At 44.0% G+C, this 19,809-nt stretch overlaps 1 protein-coding gene across 5 annotated transcripts in view; it reads left to right on the top strand.

Annotated features, from left to right (window-relative positions):
- The window catches only part of MAMDC2 (MAM domain containing 2), a 211,437-nt gene that overhangs the window by 121,625 nt on the left and 70,003 nt on the right, over window positions 1-19,809 (top strand). For all 5 annotated transcript variants that reach the window (XR_011253932.1, XM_069574104.1, XM_069574103.1 and 2 more), the window contains 2 exons: window positions 408-545; window positions 18,135-18,391. Coding sequence is in view for 4 of the 5 variants with exons in the window: in XM_069574104.1 (XP_069430205.1) it covers window positions 408-545; window positions 18,135-18,391 (395 nt within the window). In the remaining variant the exon portion in view is untranslated. The remainder of the gene's footprint in view (window positions 1-407; window positions 546-18,134; window positions 18,392-19,809) is intronic.

The raw sequence follows: 19,809 nt of genomic DNA, 5'->3' as shown, positions 1-19,809 counted from the left end.
ATTTCTGGAGCTAAAAGTATAGCTCTGAATAGTGCTCTGACACAGAGTTGGCTCATCCACCAAGCACTAACCACGTGCCTGGCACTGTGCTGGCAGCTGTCCACCCTTACCACAGCCCTGCGTGGTGGGAGTGTCCCCCCATTTTACATAGGAAGAAATGGAGACTAGGAGAGGTCACACTGCAAGCCACATGGGCCACAATCCAAAGAAGCAATGATGAATTATAGTCTCTGTTCATTACAGAATCTCTCCTCTTGATTGACTTTGTCCAGGGCTCCTGGTACAAAGGCCCCAGTGGTAGAAGGCAGTGAGAAACATACTTGAGTAAGAGCAAACTGCAGTGAGCCTGGGCAGCTGCAGGCATAACTACATCTCCATCAAGTCTGTTTTTATTTCTCTTCTGCCAGAATGTGACTTTGAAGAAAACCATCTCTGTGGCTTTGTGAACCACTGGAACCCCAACGTGAACTGGTTTGTTGGAGGAGGAAACATGCGGAATTCCCAGTCTGCTCTCCCGCAGGACCACACCTTTAAGAGTGAACTGGGTGAGCTGGGGACGCCTTTCTCCAGGATAACTGTTTGCCCTCTCCCCGCTATATTGACCTGTCCACGGCTCTGTCAACAGAAAAGGAAGCAGTGAGAGGAGGGTGAGTAGGCACGGAGGGGCCTGGCAGGAGAGTAGGGAAGAGTAAGCCTTGAGACAGGGACGAACTGCAGACGCGAGCGCTGTAGCCGAGAACGCCACCCGGTTCAGGGCTTTTCTTGCCCTCTGACTGGGCTTTGCTATTTTCGCATTTCCATACTGCGGTTTATTTTCTTTTCTGTTTATCGTTCAGCATTTCTAAAGACAAGGCTGGAATAACCCTAGGTTACTTTTCACAAAAATAGATTGAATGATGCGAAGGAGTCCGTAAGAACTTCTCTCTTGGCAGGGAGGTGAGCCACTACGGATGATCAGTCCTGAATGTGGTGAGCAACTGGGCCCCCTAGTGGCCAAGTGAGCTGGTTCTCTGCAGGGAAAATGGAGAGGAGAGGGTATCAGTAACCAACGGGCCTGGGGGAGAAAGACCCTACATAGGAAGGCCAGGCAAGGGCCTGCTTCCTTGTGGATTACGGCAGCTCTCACCTGGACTTTGGTGGCTTCATGAAAACCTAGGTCTCCTCACGGTTGCAACACATTCCTTTTGTCAACTCCAAGTTCTTGTTGACCAGAGAGAAGGTTCTGGTGACTGGCTTCCCATCAGGGACAGAATAGGAATGTTGATTCTGCAACACACAGTAACATTTTCCCTTTTAATCCTTTGCCATGTGGATATTTAGGTGATCTGCTCAGTCGCAATAAATGGCTGACGATGGCAGTGTGTCCCCTTCAGCTGCCTAAACACGTGGCAACTTTTTATGGCAACTTTACATCATTCCTCAGTCACTGTAGTTTCTCTTCTTGTGAGTATTTTTAACCACGTCTCCAACTTTTTTAAGTGTCCATCTTGTTACTTATCTTGGCCTTGGACGGTCTTCATCCTGTCCTTACTGTTCTCTTTGCTCCTAGGTGTTACACAAAAGATTCAGGTTTCCAAATGTATATACATATTTTGGTCCCAGAGACACACAACCCCTCTCTACTTGTGGCCATTGTAGGAGCCACACCTATAATGAGTGTTATGTATAGGGTGAATGATCAGCTGTTATGACAGATTAATTCAGGAATCTGCATGAGTATTTTAAATGACAATACTGCTACTGCTAAGTCACTTCAGTCGTGTCCGACTCTGTGTGACCCCATAGACGGCAGCCCACCAGGCTCCCCCGTCCCTGGGATTCTCCAGGCAAGAATCCTGGAGTGCGTTGCCATTTCCCTCTCCAGTGCATGACAGTAAAATGTGAAAGTGAAGTCGCTCAGTCGTGTCCGACTCTTAGCGACCCCATGGACTGCAGCCCACCAGACTCCTCCATCCATGGGATTTTCCAGGCAAGAGTACTGGAGTGGGGTGCCATTGCCTTCTCCGTAAATGACAATAGGGTTAGCTCAAAATAATAAAATGTTACTACCTCTTGAAACCTTTGTTTAAATGAACAAAACAATGAACACTGTCTTGGGGTTTCAAAAAGAAAAGCCAGATGACATTTCTTAATTTATGGAAGTAGGCTGATTTTGAGATTGTTTTCTGCCATCTTTCAAAATTCTAGTGCAAGGAATAGAGAGAATCTTGAAAGACTAGTGCATTAAAATTGTAATAATCCTTGGTGTCATTACCACAGAGATACAACCTTTGGTGTTGGAGAACTTTTCACAAATCCCTAAAAAATTAGTTCTAAAGTCAGATCCTCTGGGTAACCAGTGTCATAATCCAATGATTATTTGTTCAGTGCATAATTTTTCATTCTTAATGATGCCAAGGACCAGCTGGCTGGGAGAACACACATTCTTGGGAGAGGCAGCAGACCTATGGACTAGTGTCAAATCATCCCTTTGACTATGGTGTGTGTGTGTGTGTGTGTGTGTGTGTGTGTTAGTCACTCAGTCGTGTCCAACTCTTTGCAACCCCATGGACTGTAGCCCATCAGGCTCCTCTGTCCTTGAAATTCTCCAGGCGAGAATACTAGAGTGGGTTGCCATATCCTCCTCCAGGGGATCTTCCTGACCCAGGGATCAAACCCATATCTCCTGCACTGCAGGCAGATTCTTTACCATCTAAGATACCAGGGAAGCCTATGTTAATTGCATGTAACCCATTGTTTGAAAAATGCGTCACCACTAGTTCTTCCTCTCTCTCATTTGTGACCACAGAACATTCCAACCATGTTTGTATCAACAAGGGATAAAGAAGAGGACCAGGCCAGGAGTCAGAATGCTTGTGCTCCAGACCCAGTTATAAGAGTGCTATATTACTTTAGATGATTTGCAGATATTTGATCCTGTCTAGAATGTCTATAAGGTATTTGGTCTATCCCATAAGGTCCTTGAAATTTGGTCCCTTCTAAAACACCTGTGAGCATTATTTGGTCTGTGTCAAATGGTTTTCAGTTCAATCAGTTCAGTTCAGTTGCTCAGTTGTATCTGACTCTTTGGTTTTAGACAGGACCAAATATCAAGGAGCCTTGTCCACAGACTAAATGTGCACAAAGGACCAAGTGTCCTTCAGTGCTTTGGGTAGTCCCTTAACTTCTGAGGGTCTCCACCAGCCTGTTTGAAAATGAGAAATTTGAATTCAATGATCCCTAAGATGCCTTTGAGTTATAATATTTTACTCTTTTTTCTTTACCTAATGCTATACATCAAAATCTCCAAATTCACCACCCACTGAGATCTATTTCAAAAATGCTTTGGATAAAAACAAAAATAAACAAATGGGACCTAATTAAATTTAAAAGCTTTTGCACTGCAAAGAAAACGATAAACAAATGAAAAGACAATGCACAGAATGGGGAAAATTATTTGCAGATGAAGCAACCAACAAAGGATTAATCTCTAAAATATGCAAACAGCTCATGCAGTTCAATATCATAAAAGCAAATAACCCAATCAAAAAATGAGCAGGATATCTAAATAGACATTTCTCCAAAGAAGATATAAAGATGGCCAAAAGGCATATGAAAAGATGCTCAACATTACTACTCAGCTCAGTTCAGTCACTCAGTCATGTCCCACTCTTTGTGACCCCATGGACTGCAGCAAGCCAGGTTTCTCTGTCCATCACCAACTCCTGGAGCTTGCTCAAATTCATGTCCATCGAGTCGGAGATGCCATCCAACCATCTCACCCTCTTTCATCCCCTTCTCCTCCCCTCCTCTGTCTTTCCCAGCATCAGGGTCTTTTCAAATGAGTCAGTTCTTCACATCAAGTGGCCAAAGTATTGGAGCTTCAGCTTCAGCATCAGTCCTTTCAGTGAATATGCAGGATTAATTTCCTTTAGGATTGACTGGTTTGATCTCCTTGCAGTCCAAGGGACTCTCAAGAGTCTTCACTAACACCACAGTTCAAAAACATCAGTTCTTCAGTGCTCAGCTTTCTTTACGGTCCAACTCTCACATCCGTACATGACTGCTGGATAAACCATAGCTTTGACTATATGGACCTTTGTCAGCAAAGTAACGTCTCTGCTTTTTAATATGTTGACTAGGTTGGTCATAGCTTTACGTCCAAGGAGCAAGCATCTTTTTAATTTCATGGCTGCCATCACCATCTGCAGTGATTTTGGAGCCCAAGAAAATAAAGTCTGTCACCGTTTCCACTGTTTCCCCATCTATTTGCCATGAAGTGATGGGACTGCATGCCATGATCTTTGTTTTTTTAATGTTGAGTTTTAAGCCAGCTTTTTCAGTCTCCTCTTTCACTTTCATCAAGAGGCTCTTTAGTTCCTCTTTGCTTTCTGCCATAATGGTGGTGTCATCTGCATAGCTGAGGTTATTAATATTTCTCCCCACAATCTTGATTCCAGTTTGTGCTTCATCTATCCCAGCATTTCTAATGATGCATATAAGTTAAATAAGCAGAGTGACAATATACAGCCTTGACATACTCCTTTCCCATTTTGGAACCAGTCTGTTGTTCCATGTCCGGTTCAAACTGTTGCTTCTTGACCTGCAAACAGATTTCTCAGGAGGCAAGTCAGGTGGTCTGGTATTCCCATCTTTTTAAGAATTTTCCAGTTTGTTGGGAGCTATACAGTCAAAGGCTTTAGCGTAGTAAATGAAGCAGAAGTAGGTACTGTTGTGGAATTCTCTTGCTTTTTTATGATCCAACGGATGTTGGCAATTTGATTTCTGGTTTCTCGGCCTTTTCTAAATCCAGCTTGAAAGTCTGGAAGTTCTCGGTTCACGTACTGTTGAAACCTACCTTGGAGAATTTTGAGCATTACTTTACTAGCATGTGAGCTGAGTCCAATTATGCAGTAGTTTGAACATTCTTTGGCATTGCCTTTCTTTGGAATTGGAATGAAAACTGAAGTCCTGTGGCCGCTGCTGAGTTTTCCAAATTTGCTGGTACATTGAGTGCAGCACTTTAACAGCATCATCTTTTAGAATTTCAAATAGCTCAGCTGGAATTCCAGCATCTCCTCTAGCTTTGTTGGTCGTGATGCTTCCTGTTGCCCACTTGACTTTGCACTCCAGGATGTCTGGCTCTAGGTGAGTGATCACACCCATCATGGTTATCTGGGTCATTAAGATATTTTTCGTACGGTTCTTCTGTGTGTTCTTGCCACCTCTTCTTAATATCTTCTGCTTCTGTTAGGTCCATACCATTTCTGTCCTTTATTGTGCCCATCTTGGCATGAAATGTTCCCTTGGTGTCTCTAATTTTCTTGAAGAGATCTCTAGTGTTTCCCATTCTATTGTTTTCCTCTATTTCTTTGCACTGATCACTGAGGAAGGCTTTCTTATCTCTCCTTGCTATTCTTTGGAACTCTGCATTCAGATGGATATATCTTTCCTTTTCTCCTTTGCTGTTCATTTCTCTTCTTTTCACAGCTATTTGTAAGGCCTCCTCAGACAACCATTTTGCCTTTTTGCATTTCTTTTTCTTGGGGAATGGTTTTGATCACTACCTCCTGTACAGTGTCACAAACCTCCATCCATAGTTCTTCAGGCACTCTATCAGATCTAATCCCATGAATCTATTTGTCACTTGTACTATATAATCCTAAGAAGTTTGATTTAGATCATACTTGACTAGATTAGTGATTTTCCCTACTTTCTTCAATTTAAGTCTGAATTTGGCAATAAGTTAATGATCCAAGCCACAGTCAGCTCCTGGTCTTGTTTTTGCTGACTGTATAGAGCTTCTACATCTTTGGCTGCAAAGAATATAATCAATCTGATTTCAGTGTTGACCATCTGGTGATGTCCACATGTAGAGTCATCTCTTGTGTTGTTAGAAGAGGGTGTTTGCTATGACCATTGCATTCTCTTGACAAAACTCTTCATTTTGTACTCCCAGGCCAAACTTGTTTGTTACTCCAGGTATCTCTTGACTTCTTACTTTTGCATTCCTGTCCCCTATAATGAAAAGGACATCGTTTTTTGGTGTTAGTTCTAAAAGGTCTTGTAGGTCTTCTTAGAACCATTCAACTTCATCTTCTTCAGCATTAGTGGTTGGGGCGTAGACTTGGATTACTGTGATATTGAATGGTTTGCCTTGGAAACGAAAAGAGATCATTCTGTCATTTTTGAGATTGCATCCAAATATTGCATTTCAGATTCTTTTGTTGACTGTGAGGGCTACTCCGTTTATTCTAAGGGATTCTTGCCCACAGTAGTAAATATAATGGTCATCTGAATTAAGCTCACCCATTCTGGTCCATTTTAGTTTTCTGATTGCTAAAATGTCGATGTTCACTCTTGCCATCTCCTGTCTGACCACTTCCAATTTACCTTAATTCGTGGACCTAACATTTCAGATTCCTATGCAATATTGTTCTTTACAGCATCAGACTTTACTTCCATCACCAGTAACATCCACAACTGGCTGTTGTTTTCACTTTGACTCAGCCTCTTCATTCTTTCTGGATCTAATTCTCTGGTCTTTTCCAATAGCATATTGGGCACCTACTGACCTGGGGAGTTCATCTTTCAGGATTATATCTTTTTGCCTTTTTATACTGTTCATTGGGGTTCTCAAAGCAAGAATATTGCAGTGGTTTGCCATTCCCTTCTCCAGTGGACTACATTTTGTCAGAACTCTCCACCATGACCCATCCATCTCGGGTGGCCCTATATGCCATGGCTCATAGTTTCATTGAGTTAGACAAGGCTGTGATCCATGGATCAGTTTGGTTAGTTTTCTGGGATTGTGCTTTTCATTCTGTCTGCCCTCTGACGAATAAGGATAAGAGGCTTCTGCGTGGAAAAAAAAAAAAAAAGAGGCTTCTGGAAGCTTCCTGATGGGAAGCACTGACTGTGGGGAAATCTGGGTCTTGCTCTGGTGGGTGGGGCCATATTCAGTAAGTCTTTAATCCAGTTTTCTGTGGATGAGTGGGGCTGTGTTCCCTCCGCGTAGTTTGGCCTGAAGCGAAACTATGGTAGGGGTAATGGCAGTGATGGTTACCGCCTTCCAAATGACTTATGCCAGCATGCTGTGGCTCCCAGGACTGCTGTATTCAGTGCCCCTGACACTGCGTCAGACCACTGTCAACCCACATCTCCGCCAGAGACTTCTGGATGCTCACAGGCAGGTCTGGCTCAGTCTCCTCTGGGGTCACTGCTCCTTTCTCTTGAGTCCTTGTGCACACAAGGTTTTATTTGTGCTCTCCAAGAAGACTCTTGGAAGGCACAGGCCTGTGCCTGGGGAAGGTTTCCCCAGGCTTGTGGAAGTTCTGTAAGCAAATTCCACTGACCTTCACAGTCAAAGTCCTCTGGTTGGGAAATCTGTTGTGGGCCCTGGAATTTTTGCAACAGTACGAGAACTTCTTTGTTATAATTGTTCTCCAGTTTGTGGGTTGTCTGCTCAGTGGCTCTATGGTGGAGTTAATGGCCACCTCCTCCAAGAGGACCTATGCCACATGGCACACCTCCCAGGTCTGCTGCAGCCAGAGTCCCTGTCCCTGTGGCAGGCCACTGCTGACCCGTTCCTCTGCAGGAGACACTCAAACACTCAAAGGAAGATCTGGCTCAGTCTCTTGTGGGTCCTGGTGTACACAAGGTTTTGTTTGAGCCTTCTGAGTGTCTCTGGTGGGTATGGGGTTTGATTCTAAACACGATTTCACCCCTCCTAGCATCTTGTTGGGGCTTCTCCTTTGCCCCTGGGCGTGGCCTATCTTTGGTGGGCTCCAACATTCTCCTGTCTGCAAATCAAAACTATAATGAGGTATCATCTTACAACAGTGAGAATGACCATCATCAAAAAATCTTTAAATAATAATACTGCAGAGGGTGTGGAGAAGAGGGAACCAGCCTATACAGTTGGTGGGAATGTAAATTGGTACAGCCACTATGGACAACAGTATGCAAGTTCCTTAAAAAACTAAAAATAGAACTACCATATGATCCAGCAATACCACTCCTGGGATATGTCTGGAGAAAACCATAATTTAAAAAGATATATGTACCCCAATATTCATTGCAGCACTATTAACGATAGCCAGAGCATGGAAACAACCTAAAAGTCCTTCGATGGAGGGATGGGTAAAGAAGATGTGGTACATACACACAATGGACTATTACTCAGCCATTCAAAACGAGAACAAAATGATGCCATTTGCAGCGGCATGGATGGACCTAGAGATTGCCATACTGAGTGAGGTCAGACAAGGCAAATATTATACAATATCACTTATACGTGGAATCAAAAAAATGGTACAAGTGAACCCGTTTACAAAACAGTAATAGAGTCGTAGTTGCAGAAAAGAAACTTATGGTTACCAAGGGGGAAGTAGGGGAGGAATAAATTGGGAGGTTGGAATTGACGCATACACGCTACTATATATACAAAGATAATAAGAACCTACTGTATAGTGCAGGGAACTCTACTCAGTACTCAGTAATGACCTATATAGGAATGGAATCTAAAAATGTGGATATACATGTATGTATGTGTATATATATATATATATATATATATATGTATATATATATATATATCTGTGAGATTCACTTTGCCATACAGCAAAAACTATACTGTAAGTCAACTATCAGTTCAGTTCAGTTCAGTTCAGTCGCTCAGTCGTGTCCGACTCTTTGCGACCCCATGAATCGCAGCACGCCAGGACTCCCTGTCCATCACCAACTCCCGGAGTTCACTCAGACTCACGTCCATCAAGTCAGTGATGCCATCCAGCCATCTCATCCTGTCGTCCCCTTCTCCTCCTGCCCCCAAACCCTTCCAGCATCAGAGTCTTTTCCAGTGAGTCATCTAACATTAATTTGATTGAAATTTCTTCATCATTATTGCCTCAAGAATTTCTTCTGTTCTTTTTCCTTTTTCTCTTTGTCATGTTTCCATATGTGTATGTTAAACCTTTTGCAGTTTTCCCACAGGTCTTGAATGTTCTGGTGTTTTTCATTTTATTTTCTGTCATTTTTTTGTTTGCTTTTTAGTTTTGGAAGTTTCTGCTAAGAGAACATCAAGCTTAGACATCCTTTTTTCACTTGTGTTCAGCCTATGAATAATATGTGCATCACAGTTATTCTTCATTTCAGTTACAGTGTACTTGATGTAGCTTTGATTTTTGGTCCTCTGTTAGAATTCTCATTTCTCAACTTACATCGTCCTTCTGGTATTGTATGCTGTTTTCTTTATTCTTCAGCAGAGGTTAATTCAGTTCAATTCAGTCGCTCAGTCGCGTCCAACTCTTTGCAACCCTGTGAATCGCAGCATGCCAGGCCTCCCTGTCCATCACCAACTCCCGGAGTTCACTCAGACTTGCATCCATCGAGTCAGTGATGCCATCCAGCCATCTCATCCTCTGTCGTCCCCTTCTCCTCCTGCCCCCAATCCCTCCCAGCATCAAGGTCTTTTCCAGTGAGTCAACTCTTCGCATGAGGTGGCCAAAGTACTAGAGTTTCAGCTTTAGCATCAGTTCTTCCAAAGAACACCCAGGACTGATATCCTTAGAATGGACTGGTTGGCTCTCCTTGCAGTCCAAGGGACTCTCAAGAGTCTTCTCCAACACTACAGTTCAAAAGCATCAATTCTTCGGCACTCAGCTTTCTTTATGGTCCAACTCTCACATCCATACATGACCACTGGAAAAACCATAGCCTTGACTAGACGGACCTTTGTTGGCAAAGTAATGTCTCTGCTTTTGAATATGCTATCTAGATTGGTCATAACTTTTCTTCCAAGGAGTAAGCGTCTTTTAATTTCATGGCTGCAGTCACCATCTGAAGTGATTTTGGAGCCCAAAAAATAAAGTCTGACACTGTTTCCACTGTTTCCCCATCTATTTCCCATGAAGTGATGGGACCGGATGCCATGATCTTCGTTTTCAGAATATTGAGCTTTAAGCCAACTTTCCAAAGTTTAAGCCAAAAAAAAAAAAAAGTTGGCTTTAAGTCAACTATACACCAATAAAAATTAATTTTAAAAATAAAATGCCTTGAGTCCCTCCTTAATATGTATAAACACATTGCATTTGGCATTAGAAAAAAGAAAAAAGAGAATTAAAGGGAGTAAGGAATGAAAAAAAGAGGACCTGGCTTTTCTAATATCCTGACCAGTAGATTTTCTAACATCTATATCAAGGCGTGATGGTGTGGTCATCCCTGAGGAGCGCAAAGACTTGGTGGCAGAGCATGTCAGCCCTGCCATAGGCACTCACTGCTCTCCTCTTATTCCCTCTCCCCATCCCATCTCTTCCTCTCCGTTTTTCCTATCTTTTCTCTTCTTCCTTGGCTATTCTAGAACTGCTCCCAAAGACAGGCAGCTTTGCCCACTAGCTTTGCTTAGTCCTCTGACATCAGTATGAAGGCCCAATGAAGTATTTGAGCCTGAGCCTGAAGCAGTCATGTATGGATGTGAGAGTTGGACTGTGAAGAAAGCTGAGCCCCAAAGAATTGATGCTTTTGAACTGTGGTGTTGGAGAAGACTCTTAAGAGTCCCTTGGACTGCAAGGAGAGCCAACCAGTCAATCCTAAAGGAGATCAGCCCAGGGTGTTCATTGGAAGGACTGATGCTAAAGCTGAAACTCCAATACTTTGGCCACCTGATGCAAAGAGCTGACTCATTTGAAAAGACCCTGATGCTGGGAAAGACTGAGGGCGGGAGGAAAAGGGGATGACAGAGGATGAGATGGTTGGATGGCATCACCGACTCAATGGTCATGGGTTTGGGTGAACTCTGGGAGTTGGTGATGGACAGGGAGGCCTGGCGTGCTGCAGTTCATGGGGTCGCAAAGATTCGGACATGACTAGTGACTGAACTGAACTGAACTGAAGGGACGAACTCTAGGGAGACTTTTACCTGCTTCCAGCAATCCTGAATCATAATCAGCCTAGTCAGAGCCTTCTTCATTGATCACAATGAGGCTTTTTCACTGATCACTCATTCATTCATTCAACAAATACATAATAAGCCCTCTTTATAGAACAGGTATTCTTGCATAACCTAGTGATACAAAAACTTCCAACTGTTCCCTAGAATGCCACTATTTGAGTATAATAATCTTTATGTAAGAAGAAGGGCTATATATGTCATCAAGTAAACTGGGGAAATGCTGAGCTAAAGAATGCTCAACAGACACCTCTATTTGATGGCTTCTCAGTGCCTTTAATATACTTCTGTGTTAACATATATTATGGCCTTTCTCAAAATGTTCAAATACTGAGATACTATGTAAATATGCATAGGGATGTATGATTAGTAGAATTATGAAATAAATGGTATAGGACCACAGAAAAATAAAAGACCACCTTGGTTTTGGAATTTGGGGAAAGCTTTCTACAGGAAGTCATATCAGAACTGATACTTGGCCTGATGGATAAGGAGAAGACAAAAATAGTGCATGCAGAGGTGTCCAGGCATGAGAATAGATAGTTTCTTTGATGTTTGGAGTGTTTAAAGATGGTGGCACATGTGATAATGGCAGCATAGGGCCTAGATCCTAGGTTGTATTTCTGCTTGTGATCAGCAGGAAGCCTGGATGCCTACCTTCCATTCACTTCTTCCAACTGTTCTCTGCTATCTCACTTTGGCTTCTCTTTTTGGAGTAAGGTATTACCCAATGAATAACCAAAGAGCCTTCTCATTTCCACCCAACACACACAGACATTCACACTCCTCACACTTAGACTCCTAGGTGAAACTTCTCCCTACATAGGATGGGGCTAAAAAAGATGAGTTCTAAAAATTCTTAAATTTTTTATTTGAAACACTTTTTGCTCATACGACTCAAAGGTTTGACCAGGATTACTCTTGGGGGAAAAAAGCCTCCAATGCTCTAAATAAGAGAAAGGCTGCCTTTCTTATTACATTTGCCTTCTACCAGGTATATTGATTTTCCTTGAGCTCCGTCAATTTGGGTGGCAGAGGAAAGATTAAATGGTTCAGCTGTCTGCCCGCAGCAGCAGATTTGGCTCTATATAAACTCATCTCCTGTTCATTCGTATCCTGGAAGCAGCTTATGCTTTTGCTTTCAGGTAAAAACTGGAGAAACAAACAGCAGGGGTGAGGGAAGCTATGTGCCTGTTCAGAAACTTCAGAGCTGCAGAGATGCCGAAGGAAGTCTTCTCTGGAGGGCTCTGGCCTACGTGTTTTAGAAAAGAGAACAGTGAAAGTAATATCTGAAAAATATTGTGTGGATGTCAGTTTTCCTTCACTTGTCTGTGTGTTTTTAACAGCCTCAAACAGTGAGTCAGATTTTTCAAACGATCACTGTGTGTTCAAATTCTTGACTTATGGTGGAAATGACTAATGCAGTAGGAGTGTGATAGACTCCTGGAGGGGCTGGGCTATTATCTTGCTTTTTCTTACTCAATTTGCATTCATCACATGTAGATTTCTCTCCTTTGTTAATATTTTATGAAGTGAAACAAAATCCTTCAGGGGATAAGCTACTGACAGCTCAGATCATTACTGTTTCCTACGTGTCTTAGCAAAAAGAAGATAATTGCTGGAAAGATAATGAGGGAAATCTGTTCCTTTGCTAAAATTTTAGAAATCAGGTCTGCATACGGTGCTGCTACAGAAGGAGCTGAACAAAGTTTCAAAATGTAGAATAAGGTCAGAGTTGTTTTACTCCATCAAAGACCCTGAGATGGATGGATCATCTTTCCATAACTCACAACATTCTTTCCTCGTTTCACTTTGGATTGAGTTCAAGCATCTTCTTCACAGCGCTTATTCGTTCTCTCTCTGCACCGATCCATTTGGCTCGTCGCAAAAGCACTCAGCAGGGAAGCAGCTTTATTAATTTTCTCACCATTACCTTTGTGCAAGCTCTGCTGGACCTCCTTTCTCTGTCCTTGGGTGACTTCACCATGGCTTTCCAGGCACCTTCTGATATTAACAAACCGCCTCATTTTTAAGGATTAAGTTCAGTTGATTCGGAACCCCAATTTCCGATCCTTCAACCAGAACACAGATCAGCTGTAGAGAAGGGATTGGGCTTTACTTCTTCACACTTCTTCCCTTTGGTCTTTTCTTCATCTTCCCCCACTCACGATGCTGCTTCTGGCTTCTCCAGGGTTGGGGGAGGAAAGATGGGAAAGGGAAGGGGACGAAAGGTCACATGTGACCTGTGCTGTTTAATCTGGAGTCGATGACCTTCATGCTGCAGGTGGCTGGATGCTGGCTATGTCTCTCATAGCCAGTGACAAAAATGATGCACTCTGACTGGCCATCTGTGAATCCCCCTTAGTGCTTGTTATGGGGTAGACCCCACCAGCCCCTTTTTGTTAGGGTTACTGCCCTGGATGCAGTCCTTTTGAGAAGAGTCCTTTCAGGCACTCTAGCCCAGCTACCTTCTGAGTTTTCCACCTAGGCTTCGGGAAAACTCAGATGTCTCCCCCATCAAACTCTAGAAGTCCAGCTCACTGGCAACAAAAATCCTTTCTGTCCCTTCTACCTCCAGGTCCCTACAGCCTCTAGCTGCATGCCGTCAAGGCTCTGATACAGAGGCCCAGCCTCTGCAACCCACAAACTCCAGTTACCCCTGGAGTTCTCTCAGTAACTGCCACCCTCCTCTCAAGGCCCTGGGTTCTGGCTCAGAACCCAGGAGCTTGCAAGCATGGGTGGGATGAGATTAGATGGTAGTTTCCCTCCCCTATCTTCTCTGCAAGTGGTTCTCTGAAACCCCCTCCCTTGGTAAAGGTAAGAAAGGGGAAGCAATCCCCTCCCATTCCCTTGGGGGATCAAAAGGAAACACATGGCAGGTCAGCTCCACAGGTCTCTTCAAAGAAACTCTGCCTCCAGTCTCTCTGATCCCTCCTTGGCCTTCTCATATATACAGGCCGGCAGAGGGGGGGTGAGGAGGGAGGGTTAGGATTAGCCGGGAGGTGAAAGGGTCTAATCTGGTAGAGCAGGTTTAGATTCCAGGTCTGCCACAATGTAGCATATACAACAGGGATAGTTTAGCACCACCATGTAGAAAATAGAGGGCCTTGTGCCCCATTGTTCTTATCACTGAGATCTTAGCAGAAACTAGAAGTCCCACTTCATATACTGACTCTACTGTAGAGTCAGACTCTATTATAGTAAAATTTAATCAAACCCTTGGAACTAAAGGTTTAGCAGGTAACTGCCAGACCTGTAGACTGGAGAGCGGGCATGGTAACTAGATGCCTTTGGGTGCTGCCTCCTCACAGTGGCAGCAGACCCACTGGCATGCCTTTCTCTGGGTCTTCCCCCACACCCAGAAGACAGCTCGTCCAGACGACCGTGACACAGATGCAGACACTGCAACTGGAGCACAAATGTGGCCAACAGGACCGAATCACAGCTGAGTCAGAGGGTGCCATTGGCATCGCAGCCAAGCCAAGGGCAATCTCTGTGGAATGCTGGTTAGCCACACTGTTTGAAAATAGAAGTTCAGGAGCTGCCTTCAAAGTTCTTTCCCTAATTCAAGGGGAAATGGCTGACTACCAGTGAGCCACTGGTTCCACATGAAACGTTGAGCTAATACAGAGAGCTACTGCAAGAAAGGAGGGAAGCCCTCTTCAGAAGAGAGTGTGCGTGTGTTCTTAGCACAGGCATTTTGCCAGAGGGCCTGAGCTTTGGCTTGGGTCACAGAGAGTTTTGCTCTTTTAATAGGATCCCCAACGGTTTGGTTGATTATAAGGATCCTTTCCACCTAAGATCTATCTATACCTAGTTTAATCTACTCAGAGATAAAGGATCTGATTTTTCTTTCTAAAAGGCTTCTTCTAGAGATTCTGGAGGTTCCAGAACCCTGGATCAGTTGAGGAATTGGCCTCATTGAGCTGGGCAGAAAAGTTCTTATAAGACACTGGCCATAATTTTCCAAGCACTCTAGGCTGCCTTCTTCATTCCCCTTGGAAGGATACACAAAACAGTGCCTGCACCACCACCTGCTCCCAACCGCACAGCAGATTGTACGTGAAGACACATATTCAGCCGGGCTGGTGGTCATTCCTCTGGCCCAGCCTCCTGGGGCTGACACCTGGTGATTTCTGAATCATCCACATTCCTTCAACTGAGATGATATGCTTCTGATGAGTTACCTTCTGTTTCCCAGTCAGAAAGTGTCTTACTCAGATAGTCAGTAAATAGTACCCAACTTTGGCAACAAGTGAATGACAGAGAGGAAAGGGTGGGGAGGCAATAGATTGTGGTCTGGTCTAGTGGTTCCATCCGAGACTTGGTGTCAGCAGGCTTGGTCAGATTCCCAGCAGCCTCTCTGACTCACTTTGGGCAGGTCACATTGTGTTTGCTGTTGTTTGGGAGCAGGAGTGGGACTGTGGTTCACTGGCCTCATGTCTTGTGCATCGGTTGTTAACTAGTCACTAGCTGCAAAGTCAGGTATTTAAATTTTGTCCACCCAGGAGGTGAGTAAGTAGCCTTTAAGAACCACTGTCAGATATCTGTCAGCTGTGAGGAAAATATATTCATAATGAGAAGGAGTGTGAGACATTGCTCCTAAACATGTACTCTGGAAACAGAACAAATACTTTCCAGTGGATTTGTGAGGTCTCCTAGACGTCCTGAGGTCTCCTGGAGTTTTGGAGGTGTGCTTCACCTGGGTAGACTGAATTCCTTCTTCATGTCTGTCTGGCCACCAGCAGTGCTTCAGAGGACACTGAGCTTAGGAGGGCTGCTTGTGGCCTTGCCTCCTCATCAGAAGTTCCTGGATTCTGCTCAGTCCAACATTCTGATTCTTCCTTTAAAATCCCTCCCCAGAGGCAGCCAACTGGGAGCTCATCAGCTGCTGCCAGTCTTGCAGTTACGTTTATTTGGCACTCACAAAGTTTAAAAAATTGTGATGGCAGGTGTTATAGGTTGAATTGTATTTCTTCAAAATCCATATGTTAAAGTCCTAACCCCCAGAACTTCAGAATGGGGGAATGGAAATGGGGTCATTGAAGATTAATTGGTTAAGATGAGGTCATACTAAAGTGGGGTGGGCCCTGGCCCCGCCCAAGTCCAGTATGAAAAAAAGGGAAATGTGGCCACAGAGAGATACAAGCTTAGAAGGGAGAATACCATGTGACCATGTGATCTCTGAAGGCAGAGATCTATCAGTCAGGGTCAAAGGTTGCCAATGCCATGGAAGCTAGGAGAGAAGCATAGAACAGGGTCTCCCTGACATCTGTCAGAGGAAACTAATTGTTCCCATACCTTGACCTTGGACTTCTAGCCTCCCGAATTGTGGAACAACAAATTTCTTTAGTTTCAGCCATCCAGTTTAAGATACTGTTATGGTAACCCTAACAAAATAATAGGGGTGGTATCATTTTTAAATCAATGGATTTGCCAGAAAAATCTGGATTTTGAGTTTCAGCTGGAGAAGCCTGCAGCCCCTGGCTGATATGAGGGCATCGGCAGGAAGTAGAGGGATGGGCTCTCAGGAAGGAGCACGGGTCCACGCACAGGGCCAGCACCCCTCACCCCCAGCTGGCTGTCACAGGCCAAGAATACAGACCCAGCACTATCAGATTTTCTGATTGTTTTCAGGGGAATTTGATATCTGCTTCCCGTTGCTGGTGAAATGTGATTTCCACTGTTGGCGGCTAATCCATTACTCTCCATTTTCTCCCTGACCCACTCCACTTCAGACATACACTTGATCTGACTGACTCCTCTGATCATCTGAGTTTGTGATTTCTGTTTATTCACAGTCTCATGGCTTGGCAAGATAGTCAGACAATTCTATTTAAGCCAGGGAGATTTTTCAGAGTGGGTTGAACAATTTGCTACCAGGAGAAAGGAGCTTTGATTTATCCACCTTTCCCCTCTGCCATATTGCAGTGAGGATTGTTCTGAGACCATGTTTCTGCTTTGAATCACCAGTTGTTGAGGGCCCATCACATTCCAGGCGGTGTGTTAGCTGCAAAGCAAGTGTCCAGCATGTGAATGCATATATTCTTCCTAATATACTTACTGCTATTTTGCTGGTGATAAAAGGAAAGATTATAAACCAGGTACCATGTAATAAAAGCAAAAGCATTAAGCTGTAATTGTTCTGAGCTTATAAATAGAAAGGCCATTCTATCACAGCTGCATTGCCTCACACGCCTCTGTCACTGCAGCTCAAATAAATTTAGACTAATAAATAAATTGCTGATACTAATGGTACCATAAGGGAGGTGCATGGTATAAAAACACCAATGGCATTCCTTTACTTCATTATAATTATCTTAGGCAATTATAATGTGCCAGGTACACACTAACCACTTCACATACACAATCTCATTTAACATTCAGATCAACCCTGTGAGAGAAATATTTGATTCTTATTCTAGAGATCAGGAAGGTGAAGTCGAGATAGTCCGTCACTTGCTCAAAGTCACAGGGCATAAGATGTAGCGCTGGATTCAAAGCCAGTGCGTTTAATGCCAAAATCCAGGTTCTCCCACTTCCACCTCTCTTTTTCTTTATTTTACCAAAATGCCTCTAATGAAGATCAGCTATTAGGTCTGAAGTCCGCCAAGGCCTTGCCAACCATCGAGGGAAGGGGGCTTGGTCCCAAGTTCAACTTCCCAAATCCTAACCCTGTCGACAGTGTTGACTGACCCACATGCCCTATTAAAGAGGCACAAATTGTCATCTAGTTTGAATTCGAAATCTCTGTTTCACTGAAAGAACGCACAGTGACATTACATGTATGTGGCAAAGATGTAGAGGAGAACAGATGGTGCGCTTGGCGTGCTCTTAGAAACCTTATCACTCGAAGGCTTGTTGGAGGAGCCGTCGGGGTCACATTCTGCTTTTTTTCTCAACTGTGTTCAGCTTATAAACATTCAAACGCTTTACAGATGACATACCTACCTTTCTATATGTATGTTTTACTTCAGTCAAGGGTAAAGGAAAGGGAAAGAATGGTCCTTATATTAAGCAGAGCACAGTAAACTCCACTACTTATCTCCCAGCGGCAACTTTCATCAACCTATTGCCAAACTTCTTTCATCTACAGCTCACTCTCTTCCTCTCCCCACCGGGTTATTTTCAAGTAAATCCCAAATTGTGTAGTTGCGTCTGAGAATCTGTCTCCCTGTCTTAGGTTGTTTTCTCTGTGCAATTTCAGGCCATTACATGTATGTGGACTCTGTCTACATCAAGCACTTCCAGGAGGTGGCCCAGCTCATCTCCCCGATGACCACGGCCCCCATGTCTGGCTGCCTGTCATTTTATTACCAACTCCAGCAGAGGAATGGCAACATCTTCTCTGTGTACACGAGGGATGCAGCTGGCCTCTATGAGGAGATCTGGAAAGCGGGCGACCCAGGGAATGCTGTCTGGAACCTTGCTGAGGTGGAGTTCAGTGCCCCATACCCCAAGGAGGTACGTGTGCCTGGTGTGCCCTGGCCTGGCCACTCTGCAGAGATGCCACCGCACCCAGACGTGGCGCAGGAGACACTGCAGCCTCACACTCATCCCTCCTCCTTTGTGTCTCAGTCTCCATCTCCCTTTTCCCTTCCTTGGCCTCTCCCACTTTTCTCCCTTCCTCTGTATTCTCTCTGCCTTCCTCCTCTATCACTTCATTTTCTAGAAGAGTGTTTCTTAATAAAGACAAACATGGGAAAGCCAGTCAACCAACTAGATTTCTTGGCCACACTCTCCCTCTGAACTTGCACTGTGGTCGTGTGAGTTCAGATGAGATTAGTGAAACTCCTTCTACGTGAATCTCACTCTCAAACTTCAGCTCCTGACAGCAGCTGTGAAGGTTCCTCTTACCTGAGGGAACACTCCTTCTAAATTAAAAAAAAAAAAGACTAATTTTTTTCTTTTCTCCTTTGCAGTATAAATAACATCATAAAAGTCAGAAATAAATATGATTTTGCCCCTAATTTGAAACAAGCCTTGGGGCCTCTAAACTTTTTATGGTTTAAAACTATTCATTTACATGAGTGGTAAATGTTGAGTGCAAAAGAATTAGAAAATTCAGAGAAGCAAAACAAACTAAAACGCCCTACACCAGCCCTGCAAAGAAAAGAACTAACATCTTGGTATTCATCCTTGAAGACCTTTTTGTAAGCACATCTGTTAATACATATCTATACATGTATTCTGGGCTTCCTAGGTGACACAGTGGTAAAGATTCTGCCTGCCAGTGCAGGAGACGCAAGAGACTCGGGTTCAGTCCCTGATTTGGGAAGACCCCCTGGAGACCCCCCACTCCAGTATTCATGCCTGGGAAATCCCATGGGCAGAGGAGCCTGGCAGACTACAGTCCATGGGGTTGCAAAGAGTCAGACACAACTGAGCACACACACGCACACACACACGCACACGCACACATGTATTTCTGTACTGACAACAGTCCAACCAAGTAGATAAAATTATCCCCGTATTCCAGATGAAAGAGGAGGAAATGCAAAGTGCAAGATGTTTGCTGTTTTGTTCTAGGTCACACCACTGGGGAGTGCCAGGGTGCTAAGAAAGTTTCCTGCACTAAATCTGATTTAAATTTGAAGGAAGAGGGGAGCTCTGTGGTTGCAGATCTGGGGCTCTAAAGAGAGTCTTAGTCCCCACAGGTTGTGAACATCCCCTGCTTTCACTTTGCACTTTTTGCAGTATCTTGCCTAGTTCCGTTTAGAGTGCAAAAGAGGCCGATGATCCTCTGGATGCTTTTCAGTAGTGCCATCTGTTCACCTGATGTGGTGTTTCAGTGAGTGTTGGGGTGGGGTCTCGGTTTCAGAAGTGTTCTGTCCATGGACTGTGTGCCTGCCCCTCCCTTTCCTTCTTCCAATTCCCCCTAC

Source organism: Ovis canadensis, chromosome 2, assembly GCF_042477335.2.
Source record: "Ovis canadensis isolate MfBH-ARS-UI-01 breed Bighorn chromosome 2, ARS-UI_OviCan_v2, whole genome shotgun sequence".
Taxonomy (NCBI): Eukaryota; Metazoa; Chordata; class Mammalia; order Artiodactyla; family Bovidae; genus Ovis; species Ovis canadensis.
The sequence above is the reverse complement of the archived record's forward strand: the minus strand, read 5'-3'. Positions and strand labels throughout refer to the sequence as shown.